General features: G+C 39.7%; 1 protein-coding gene across 1 annotated transcript; it reads left to right on the top strand.

Annotated features, from left to right (window-relative positions):
* Positions 1–889: 889 nt before the first annotated feature.
* LOC121529595 (2',3'-cyclic nucleotide 3' phosphodiesterase) lies at positions 890–9919 on the top strand. The gene is made up of 4 exons (XM_041817534.1): positions 890–987; positions 4232–6103; positions 8347–8474; positions 8564–9919. Exons 2-4 carry the CDS (start codon positions 4270–4272, stop codon positions 9020–9022), a joined length of 2421 nt encoding a protein of 806 aa, XP_041673468.1. The 5' UTR covers positions 890–987; positions 4232–4269; the 3' UTR covers positions 9023–9919.
* Positions 9920–12011: the final 2092 nt, after the last annotated feature.

Here is a 12011-nt window from a genome sequence, read left to right as displayed (position 1 = left end):
CTACAATAGTCAAGTGGTATAATGGGGAGACCTGGAAATAATAATTAATTAAAATAGCATATCAGATTTTGAAACTTGTTGAACATTTGATGGCAGCAACACATCTCAAAAAGTAAGGACAGAGGCATGTGTACCATTGTGTAACATCCCCTTTTCTTTTAATAACAGTCTGTGAATGTGTGGGACATGAGGAGACCACTTGCTGGAGTTTTGGGAGAGGAATGTTGTCCCATTCTTGTCTACCGTGATATTCTAGCTGCTAAACAGGGCTGGGTCTTCATTGTCTGATATCATTTCATAGTGCTCTGAAGGTTTTCTATTGGTGAATTTGTGTATCTTTACTTCTGAGAGACTCTGCCTCTTTAAAATGCTTTTTTTTTTTTTTTGGTAACCAGTCATGTTACTGGCATGTTTCCAATTAACCTTCTCCAGCTGTTTTTCATTAGTAACATTACTTTTCCAGCCTTTTGTTGCCATGTCCCTACTCTTTTAGATGTGTAGCCACTGTCAATATCAAACTGAGCTAATGTTTTTCATGAAATGGTTAAATGTCTCATTTCAACATCTGATAATTCATGTTCTATTGCAAGTAAAATATAGGTTTAAGCCATTTGCAAATCATTGCATTCTGTTTTTATTTACATTTTACACAGTGCCCCAACTTTTTTGGAATTTTAAATAAATAGATAATATTATACACCGCTCCACTGGGTGTCTTAAATTTGATAAAATTGTTTACTTGGTACATCGATGATCAATTTCTAGACGGACTTCAGGCGGACATAAGACTTCAGATTTCTAGTCCGCATTCCAGGTCACAAGGTGGCGGTAATGTGCTAATAAGCTTAATGCCAGTGCCATAAGAGAGAAGAAGAAGATTTCCTTTTGAAGCGGGTGTGTATCTGTGCCAAGGATTGCCTTGTCATTGTATTGAGAGAGAAACGCGTGGTCAGCGGCGCTACCGACAGCTCCCCTGCAGCCTCACTGGTAAGCTGGCATTTTGGTTAACAAAGCGCTCCGTGTAGCACGCTTTATCTCCCACTCATTTTCTATATCACAAACTGCTGGAAAATTTTTTTTTCCAAAATCGTTTATAGTTTTAAATAATTAAGACAAAGAAACTTTAAAGTCATTGAGTTACATAGTAAATAAAAGCAGGGCTAGCTTTTTTCATTGTTTTGCTTGGCGTGCTAAAGTGAGGTGCACGCCACTCCCCGCCGTGCCACATTGTGTTTTTTAAAAACTCAAATGTTCAAGCTGTATGGATTACTTCTGTTTAAAACTGTGTACAAGTTCACATGTATGTCGCCGTAGACTCCTAAGGACGAAATAATAATCTTAATAAAGTCAGTTTTTCATATTCGAAGTAAAAATTAGCATTAAAACAAGACAAAACCCTCTCAATCAATCCGTCAGTTACAGCATCAGTCTATTGTTCGCAAAAAAACATGTTTCAGTTTAATACACGTGATAACTTGTTACATTTTCCAGTATTTTGACGCTTGTGTTACTGTATTTTCAATGCTGTGAAATAGAGGGCTTTAACGTACGCCTCTTTCTTTGTTGCTCCAGTGGGTCGATTTGTTTTTAAGGGCTTCCCCTTTTTGCCACCGCGTCTGTTTATATGACATTTACTTTAAATCTCACTGTGGCGTTAAAAAAACAACCTGCCACGCGCTATAGGCAATGATTCTTTAAAGTAAACCTTTCTTGTTTTCGCGAAGCTTCATTTTTATGTACCAGCCCTTTGTCTGAGTTTCCTGGAGAGGTTTGACGCAGTTACTTTAACGCTGTGGAGACAGCACTCGTGTATTGTGCCCATGTATTTTCGACGAATTGAAACAGTAACTTTGATCAATCAGGAACAAAATTTCACCATCAGTACTGCTTTATGGCCTGACTGAACGCTATAGCTTCATAATGTTGCAGGGTCATTATAAATAAGCCCTGCATCTGTTATTTTTGTGCCCACATCTTGGGTATCAGTTATGAGCTGATAACTAAAGAGCACAGAAAAAAAGATCTACCCCTTTACAGTTATCTCTTTCATGGATATTGAGTAACTTCCTGTTAGAGACATCACCGCAGTCCTCATAAAACTGTTTGATTTTCCCTGCAGCAGATTGTGAGGTCTGAAAAATACAAGGTTTCATAAGAGCATATTAAATGTGCTTTTCACATGAAAAGCAATCATTTAGATAATCCTTGAACTCACCAGGCTGATGAATATAGTCCAAAGTGAATGTAATACAACACTTTAGAATTGCTTAGTTTAGTTATGAAAATGTTCATTTTGACCTCTTAATGACCTACCAAAGTAAACAAGAACATCAATGACGAGGCAAATATTTTATTTGTATAATGCTGCCACAGGATAGGAGTCAGATAAGAATATGAACACCATGCTCGATAAACAGCCTCTTATAACTTTTCAAAGAGAAAATTCAAATTATTGATGAATTGTAAAGTTAAAAGAAAGCAGGAGGCGTTCTTGCCCAAAATTTGGGATAAATACAGGATACTTGTGACCAACTGAAAGGATAAGCACTCAGTGAAGGAATCCCTAAACCTCATTATGCCCTTAATATTGCCTCCACATATTCACTGTGCACTGCAGACAGTGTTTCATTCAGCCAGTCCCATGACCCCTCAAGAGGACCAGGCAGTGAGCTCTGGTGTCCCAGAACCACCCGCTCAATGCTAGCTCTCTCTGCCCACAGTGCCGACACTCTGGACACCACAGCATAGTTCATTTCGGCGAATAAAGGTAGGGTTTAACGATTTTGGGGAAAATAATGTTATTGTGATTTTCTGATGATATTGCGATTTAATATGTGATTATTTTTAAAGTTCCTAATCTCAGGTATTCCTCAACAATCAATCAAACAGGGGCGCGGGTGGCCGAGTGGTTAAGGCGTGCCCACGCTCGAATCCAGCTTGATGCCCTTCACCGCATGTCTCTCCCCCGCTCTCATCCCTGTTTCCGACTCTATCCACTATCCTCCTCTATCAAATAAAGGCACAAAAATGCCCAAAATAAACCTTTTAAAAATAATTAATCAAACAATAATTCTATATGGTAATGAAGGAGATATTTGCTACATTAAACGAAGGCTGACGCTTTTGAAATATCTAGTTGCGATTATTTTGTATTTAATATGAATTGTATTAAATTCCCTGTAAAGTAAAAGCCAATCTTTGTGTCTTAGGTATGTTTGGAAAAGGTTGCTATAATCATATGAAAACACTGAGATCTATGTGTGACTGAATTTTTTATATCGAGCATTGTTCACCTATTTTCTGGCTTAGTTTAATTTAAGCAGGGCAAATATCTGAACCCATGACATCACCGGTCTTGATGGGGAATTGCCCCACCCCCCTAATGCTACAATGACATGAAATCACCAGGCAGTTCATCTGAATACGGTCTGTTGTTAGCTGATGTGCCTGTCTTTACTGAAGCTAACAGCCAGCTACATGCTATTTTTTTGTTCATTATTACGTAAATTTCTCAACTGGTATCATAATGGAGATTTGTGCCAGAAAAAATGTAAATTTAATCCCCACCTTCTGTCTCTGCTCTGGCACAGAGCCAGACTGCTGCACTCTGATCAGAGGCATTTTTTTTAATTTGAGATGATTTCTCGTGAGTGCGTGTGGCTTGAGTTCATGCAGTGGACACGCCCCATTCTAGAGCAGATTATACATCCTCATTTTTCATGATTTTGATGCTTTATTTTATAAATGTTGAGATATTTTTCATGATTGAAATTTGGCCTGGTGGTTCATAATGCAGTGGGCTGTCATACAACAAACCTAAAGTAAAGATTATTTTAGTCACTATACAGGGACTTTAAGAGACTAGTTACTTACATTTGGCAGGATATAGTTTTTACAACAGAAGTCACCAAAATCGAGACAGAATGAAAGTTGGGCACAGGAGCTTTACTTTCAAAAGGTGTTCTTAGTTCATGTTATGAAATATGAAAAAAAAATTTTTACAAGGACAAGAGGGTAGAGAGTCTGAAACTCTGGGCTGATAAAAATGTTTTCTTTTGGATATAAATGAGCCCCTTTGTCAGTCTGGTTCAACATCAAACTTTTTCTGACTTGCATTTAGTATTTTTAGTACAGCATTTGAGTCTTTAATGCGCAGTGGTTACGCAGCTGTTCAGGTTTTTCACTGATAAGTCCTTCCTGGTCTAAATAAAAATGTCTCTCTTTTATTAAGGTACATGTTGGTGTGTCAAGTCAGGATCTGAACCAGTCATGGATTTAGAAAATAGTGGTGAGGTTTTGGATGTGTCAGAGCCTCCACAGCAAGAGGAGAGTGTCATGGAAAAAGAGGTTTTGTCCAAATTGGAGACACCAGAGGAACCCACAGAGCCTGAGAAGCCACCAGCTGCTGATGGAGAGACCGAGCAGCTGCCTGTGAACGGCCATGATGCTGAGGTCATAAACTTGACCGAAACAGAGGAGCTGAACGTGACAGAAACTGTTACACTGTCCGAGGAGAGAACTGAAATGGAAATGGAGGATAGCCCGCCCATAGAACCATCTGACATGGAGTCGGAGCCTGTTGCGGTGGCTCCACCAGAACCAGATGAGTCATCTGAAAAGATCTCTGACCCAGAAGCAGAAAACACCCAACCTCAAGAGCAGCCGGAGCCAGAGAATGACCCATTGCCTGTGCAAGCACCTCTGGCAGACAAGCTCCCTGAACCAGAGCCAGAGAAACCATCAGAATCAGTCCCTGAAGCTGAACAGCAAGAGCAAATGCCACCTGAACCAGAAGCAGTACAGCTGATGAATACAGAACCACTTATCCAAGAAGAGAAAGTGTCAGAGCTAGTGGACACTGAAACACAACAGCAGACTCCAATGGATATTGAGGCAGAAGCAGCAGAGCCTTTAAAAGTGGTGAAAGAAGAAAAACCTGCAGAAATTGAGAATTTAGTGGAGAATTTGAAGACGTTGGTAGTTCGGGAAGAAGTGGAGCAAATATCAGATTTGGTGGCCGGTGCTTCCCCAGAAAAGCCAGCAGAAACTGAGAAAATGGTGGAAACTGTGTTGGTTGCTGACGTTTCCCCAGAAAAGCCAGCAGAAACTGAGAAAATGGTGGAAACTGTGGTGGTTGCTGACGTTTCCCCAGAAAAGTCTGCAGAAACAGAGAAATTGGTGGAGACTGTGTTGGCGACAGAAGTCCAGACTGAATTGGTGCCTAACAAGTCCCCAGAAAAGCCAGCAGAAACAGAGAAAGTAGCCGAGACTGTGCCATTGGCCAGTGTTTCCCCAGAGAATCCAGCAGAACCTGTGACACTAAAAGAGGAGTCAGTGGCTGAAAATGAAATTGTGAAACCTGCGGAGGAGGAGAAGAAGGAAATGGAACAAGAAAAATCAATTGTGTCTGACACTCTTAAGGGAGTTGAGGCTGCAGCAGGGGGTGAAGGTGATAAGTCTGAGACGAAAGCTGTCGAAGCTGAAAAAGAGGAGGAAACGGTTCCTGCATCAGGTTCACTGTCCTTTGCGCTTCTGGAACAAGAGCAGACCAAAGATGCCCTGCGAATCTCTCGTACCCTTGTTGTCCTCAGAGGCCTTCCAGGAAGTGGTAAAAGCTTCCTGGCGCGCGCCATAGCTGATGCCTACAAAGACCACTGCTCTGTCCTCTGTGCTGACGAACACGGCGTGAAGCCAGAGAGCCCAGAAGCATCTGCTGATGGATACAAGGCTCTGGATGATGCTGTGGTAGCCTGCTGTGGTGCAGCAGCATCCTCTGTGCTGGTGGTGGTGGATGACACCAACCACACCCAGGACCGGCTGGCCCACCTTGGGGAGATCGCAGAGCAGCACCATCTTGTGGCGGTTTTCTTGGAGCCGCGTACTGAATGGAGCAGAGATCCAGCACAGCTGACCAAGAAGACCAGGCGTGGACTGGAGGCGGCTCAGCTGGAAGCCATGAAAGGTCCACTTTCTGAAATGTCCATCCCTCTTTACTTTGGCTGGTTCCTTCTTTCCTCCGTCCAGGAGAAGGTTCGGTGCACATCCATGGACTTCCTGAAAACCCTGGACACCTTGGAGACCTTTAAGAAGCACTTACCTGACTGTAAGTATGATTAAGTAGTCGGCCAACATAGGGCTGCAAGATTAATTTAGGTTAGATTATTATGATTAAGTCAACGAAATATGATTGACTGCAATCATTTATGTTAAAAATGCAATCCAAAAACTCTCATATTAAACTTAAATATAGGTTACTCTTCAACAAAACCATTTTTTTACACAAGGTTGAATACTGAACACTGACCTTTTTGATATTCACTTGTGTAATTTTGCTGGAGTATGCATATTATTGATGATTCCTGGGTCATGATTGGCCATTTGTTCAGGAAAGATACGGTCCAAAAACGCCCGGCTAGTTTTGTCCCAGTCCAGCCTGGCAACAGATGAGTGTCAGGACATATATATATAACCTCAGACAATTCAAAAAAGTCTTGAAATTTGTAAATATCCATTTTTAATAACTGCCATCTCAGTGTTAACCAGGATATACGGATTTTCCCGTCAAAATCAAAAATTATTAATGCCTGTTTGAGTACCCTAGAAACATAAACAAAGGTCCTAGATCAGGATACACTGGTTTACTAAGAGCTTTTGGGTACTTGTATAAACTAAGTACAAACATGAATACTTGATAATGCCGTTACTGTTCTTAACATTATTTTGAAAATTCACTACACCTACATAATACGTTCCTCACCCCTTACCCTGACAATGTAGCAATGTATAGTTTTTAGTCTGCTTTATTTTGCCATTAGACCTTAGAAGTCTGCATGGGGTTTTTTGCCTCCTTGTCAGTACTTTTCTTTTGACAGTATCACTCAGAAGATGTTTACCATGCTCATTTTTGTAATAATTATTCCAGTACAACCTCAACTACATGAAATGAGAACTTTATTAAACTTTTAAATACTGTATAAAATATAGGACCTCCAAATAACAAAAGAAAATCATGAAACGGTTTAAAAGTTACACTATTAAAAAAAAAAAAGTTTCAAAATATTAAGTTGTAATCCTAACAGTTAAAATTCTTGAGAATGTTGTAAACCTAGTCATAAGTGGTAAAATTACATATATCAAGCAAAAAATGAATATTCTGACACAATACATGCAACTATAGGCTTTTTTGTGTCCACTAAACGAGGGGTTCTCAAACTGTTCAGCAAGCGACCTTCAAAATAAAGTTGACAGAGACCCGAGACCCCCACCATACCTGAAGGTGGTTGAAGTCAAAAGCAGTCATGCACATTCAAGAATACTTGTGTGCAGACTTTTTTTTCTTTTTATTTCAGCATAAATTTCACCAGATGATCATTCACGTATTTAACATTAACTTATTGTATGCATACATTTTTTTCTTAACAAAAAAGGGTAACATACAATTTGAAATCATTTGAAAATATCCATTTTTTGTCTTTTTTCTTTTTTTTTGAAGGCATCTGGCAACCCCCTTCCAATGTATCCCGACCACCACGTTGAGAACCACTGCACTAATAAGTGCACAAGTTTAAAATGTGTTTTCTTTAACTGGAATACAGTAAACAATATGGAATTACGAGACTTTGGGGGATTCCCAAGCAGGGAAAATTGAACATGAAAAGATGTATACGTGAGTCAAAATCCAGCTAAATGCAGAAGAATACAAGAGGCATTTTCCATTATTAATTGTCCCACTATACAATATTTTACCAACATAATTACAAGGAGGATTAAATAACTTGGTCAGCATTTTTACAGAATGCTTGATTTGAGGATAGTAAAAAGATAAGATTTTTTTTTTTTCATTTTGAAGAAATCCCATAAAACACAATGTTCTGAAGAAATTGCCAGTGCCACTCCTGTACAGTACAATACATAAACACTGTTATCTATGTGTAAAGTACATTTTTATATCCATATATATGATCTGTTTGTCCTACTGACATTAAACAAATCTGAAAGAGAGGTTAAAAGTCGCACGTTCCACACAACGTGTTTACAACGCCAAATGTGGCTTTATTTTCACGCTTTCACGTGACAAAAATAGCCAGTAATGTCACACCAGTGTGATCATGGCTCCTAAGATTTTATGTTCAAATATGGTTCTTACTTTGCCCACCTGCTAAGTAAAAGGCTAGCATAAAGCTGTAAAATGATAATTGAATACAGAATCTGCAGTGAATTATAAGAAGACTATTTGCCACCCAATGAAAGATAAAATGATTTGTTTTGACAGCCTTACCAAGCAGATTTTATCTAATATCTCTGGCATAAATGCAGTGTGATACTCCTCTTTCTCTGTATGTACAGTCACTGGAAAAGCTGAGAAGGAGGTGGATTTGGAGCAGTACTTTCAAGCCAAAGGAGCCCTCCATTGCACTACAAAATTCTGTAACTATGGCAAAGCAGAGGGAGCCAAAGAGTATGCAGATAATCAAGTAAGAAACCTTTGATTTAATGAGTAAACATTTAAAGCTGAGCATATTAGCACTGATCTTAACATGATTCCTTTTGTCCCACTCCACAGGCAGTTAAAGATCTCTATGGGACAGTGTCCGAGCTCTCCCTGAGTGCTCTTTTTGTCACCCCGCGCACTGTTGGTGCCAGAGTGTCCCTCACCGAGGAGCAGCTCATGCTTTGGCCAGCTGATGCTGAGAAGGAGGCAGATGTACCCGCAGCTGCCTCCCTCCCCCGAGGCAGCCGCGCCCATGTCACCCTGGGCTGTGCGGAGGGCGTGGAGCCGGTTCAGACGGGTCTGGATCTGCTGGAAATCCTGGCCCTGCAGCAGGAAGGCCAGCAGGGGGAGCTGGTGGAGGAGATGGAGCTTGGCTCGCTGACCTACTACGGCAGTGGAAGGTGGCTGCTCAGTCTGAGGGAGCCAATCTGTGCCCCGGCATGCTTCTCCAGCTACTACGGGCGCAAGGAGTCAGAGCCAGCCAAAAAGGAGCCCGAGAGGAGGAGGAACAAGAAGTGCACCATACTGTAGATGGCAGACATGGGGGTGTGTGGTTGGGATGACTGGTGGGTTAAAAGTTCAGTTTACTCTGTGAACGGTTGTGTGATTCTGCAGCCCAAAGGGTTTCAGCTGTAGCCGCCCTAAATCCACGAGCTGTGTGCCTTTATTATTGATTTGCACCACAACCCAAGATGCCTTCAATCAGTTAGGCTTGCTGTTAGTGTTCAGTATCTTGTTTCACATATCGGTGCCGCTATTGCACTACCTGGTTATTTACTTAAGCGTTGTTAGCTGCAGTTTAGTCAAAGGTACATCCTCCTCCTACAGCTCCACACTTATCTAATCTTACATTTACTCTTCTATATGTGTCAGTGTTTCTCAGTATACAGGTTAAATACTAGGTACTTCCGTTGCATGCATTACAGGTAAATGGTATCAACATTCACTCATTTTTGACCTGCTTAAAGCTTATCTGCCGCTTCAACACTGTGTCTGGTGTCCTTGTTGTCATTTCCATTTCAGTATGTTTACGCAGCCTAGACATAAAAAGCATATGGGCCAAAGTAATCTATTTGTTTAAGTGTATTAGAATGAATGTCATTAATAGAGGTCCTCAATTTAAAATCTTTGCACTCTGTATTGTTTGAATGAAGAGTTCTGTTGAATTTGGGATTTGTTTCAACGCTTGCACTTCGTACTTATCAAATGCTGTGAATCCAAGTTGATGTTTTGCAATCTTTTCTACTGCGCAAGACTGCATCACTTATCCCTTTTATCCTCTTTGAGCAGCACTTCATGTTTTGCATTTCTCTTTATATCCTCTGTAATTTTTGAAGGACAAGTCCTCCTTTGTGTAGCTCTTATGAATCACTATTTTTGCACTTGTTTTGTACACTTAATAAAAAAGAACATGCTTTGCTCCAGGAATGCGACTTGCTGCTTGTTTTACCTGCACATGGTAGTTCTTAACGCAGTTGTAGTGTGTGATGTTGACCAGGAGATGGCACCATCCCATCTGCTCTACTAAAAATAGCACTTTCCACATCTATTTCTCATCTGATTCAGCATGGAAATTATTCAAATACTGCCAGAGGTGGTAAAATAGTAGCCTGTTGTACTCAAGTAAAAGTAAAGTTACTTTGGTTAAAATGTACTGAAGTAGAAGTAAAAGTACAGGTCTATAAATCTACTCAAGTAAAAGTAAAAAGTAAGTCATTTAAAATGTACTGACTAGCTTGATTCCTGAGGGGGGTTATACACTAAAATAATTAGGAAATATGAAATAAACAGGTTTTTTGTTGTAAGGTGTGACATAACCTAAAGTTACTTTCCACCCCCAATGCTACACACAGAAGGTTGAGCTGCATCATTTGTTGGACCAACTATTTAGGGCAAATTTTTATGAAATGTCTCATATTCTCTAGTATGGCTATTGTGGTATCTTGTAAAACCTACTTATGGTGTTCTGCTGTTAGTCCTCTTATACCACACATTAAACTAAGTCCATCACACCTACTTAGAAATATCCATCCTGTGATGCATTGAGAACTGTTAACATAGGTTTTTGCTTTGAAAAAAATTCAAATTTGAAATTCTACTTTTGCTTTTCAGAATCAGCTTTATTGGCCAAGTGTGCTTATGCAATTTGATTCTGGTTAATAAAAAATTCAAGTGACGAGAGTATTAAAAAAGTAACGTTTAAACATTTACAAGCTCCTGTTAGATATTTTCTAGTACATACAGGTCTTTGTGCATTGATAGCACGGTTGCACAATGTGCAAAGGATGCAAAAATGCTAACTTGACATGATCAGAAGTATAAAGTATGCAAGGTTGTGGGCAGATTAACCTAAGGTAAATAAAATAATTTAAGATAGTGTACAATAATTAGTGCAAACATGCATATAAAAGGGGATTTGACCACAGTGAGTTTTCTTACAGAATTTGAGTACAGTATAGACTAACTAGTGCAAATGTGCATACGAGGTGAGACATTTTACCACAGTGAGCTTTCCTACAGTATTTGAGCACAGTAAATAGATTTATTAGTGTAAATGTACATATGAGGTGAGGCATTTTACCACAGTGAGCTTACTTACTGTACTGGAGCTGCAGTAAAGCCATAAGAAGAATGTGCTGGAAAATGTTCATTTAGCAGGACTAAGCTGCTTGTTAAATTAAAGTTCTATTTTCTGAAACTCTGTGACTGTAGAGTGGTTGTCAGAGTAACTGTGGGACTCATTTTGATTAAAATCAAATATTTTTATACTAGATTTTCCCCAGGACCGCCTGGTATTAAACAGATACTTCTTTGCATTTAATGATCGTCCCTGGGAGAAATAGCTATGAGTAAATAAGTTCTATTGTAGATTTGAAAAAAGGCATGGAAGGCTTTTGGTCCATAGAAAGTATTTCAGACAAAAATAGGATCCTCTTATGTAGGCCAAGGACAGGCTAAAGACCATGAACCCTAAACTGGACCTTATTACACTGTTAACCTTTAGTTGCAGGATTCCCAGCTTGTTAGTTATACGCAGGTCATCTCTCACTGGCTGCTGTATAAATGGAGAGCAATGCCAACCAATCAACATCAACAGTGGATAACTGACCTGTACTCCCCATGAGTGGTGTGTGTGAGGACACTGGGGGAAAAAAAAGCTAACGGCCTCGGGACAACAGTATTGTATCATAAATTCCGGATTTGTTGTAATAATATATTTTTGATTTTTAGTGCTTATGAAACCCTCCATGGGAAGATAATCTCTTTGAGTAAGCAGCACTACCACACTAAAAATACACATAAGAAGTTTGATTCTGCAACAAAAGTTAATGTATGAAATGCATGTAATGCATTTTAAGCATATGGTACATTTTTAGATAACTTCTTTCGATGTTTTTGCGTAAGGTGCATTATATAAGGATAGTTGTTCAAGGATGGGCCTTTTATAACTTTTACTCAAGGTTTCATAAAATGTCTCAATCTGCAGTCATGCATTTTATGTAGTCGCTAACTCCCTGTT

This window comes from Cheilinus undulatus, linkage group 21 (genome assembly GCF_018320785.1).
Source record: "Cheilinus undulatus linkage group 21, ASM1832078v1, whole genome shotgun sequence".
In the NCBI taxonomy this organism is placed as follows: domain Eukaryota; kingdom Metazoa; phylum Chordata; class Actinopteri; order Labriformes; family Labridae; genus Cheilinus; species Cheilinus undulatus.
This window is presented reverse-complemented; position numbering and strand designations above follow the sequence as displayed.

Excerpts from the sequence above, each read along its gene's own strand:
- LOC121529595 (XM_041817534.1), top strand. The coding sequence starts at position 4,270 with ATGGATTTAGAAAATAGTGGTGAGGTTTTGGATGTGTCAGAGCCTCCA. Across the intron at positions 6,104-8,346 it reads TAAGAAGCACTTACCTGACT|TCACTGGAAAAGCTGAGAAG; the intron begins GTAAGTATGATT and ends CTGTATGTACAG. Across the intron at positions 8,475-8,563 it reads AAGAGTATGCAGATAATCAA|GCAGTTAAAGATCTCTATGG; the intron begins GTAAGAAACCTT and ends CCCACTCCACAG.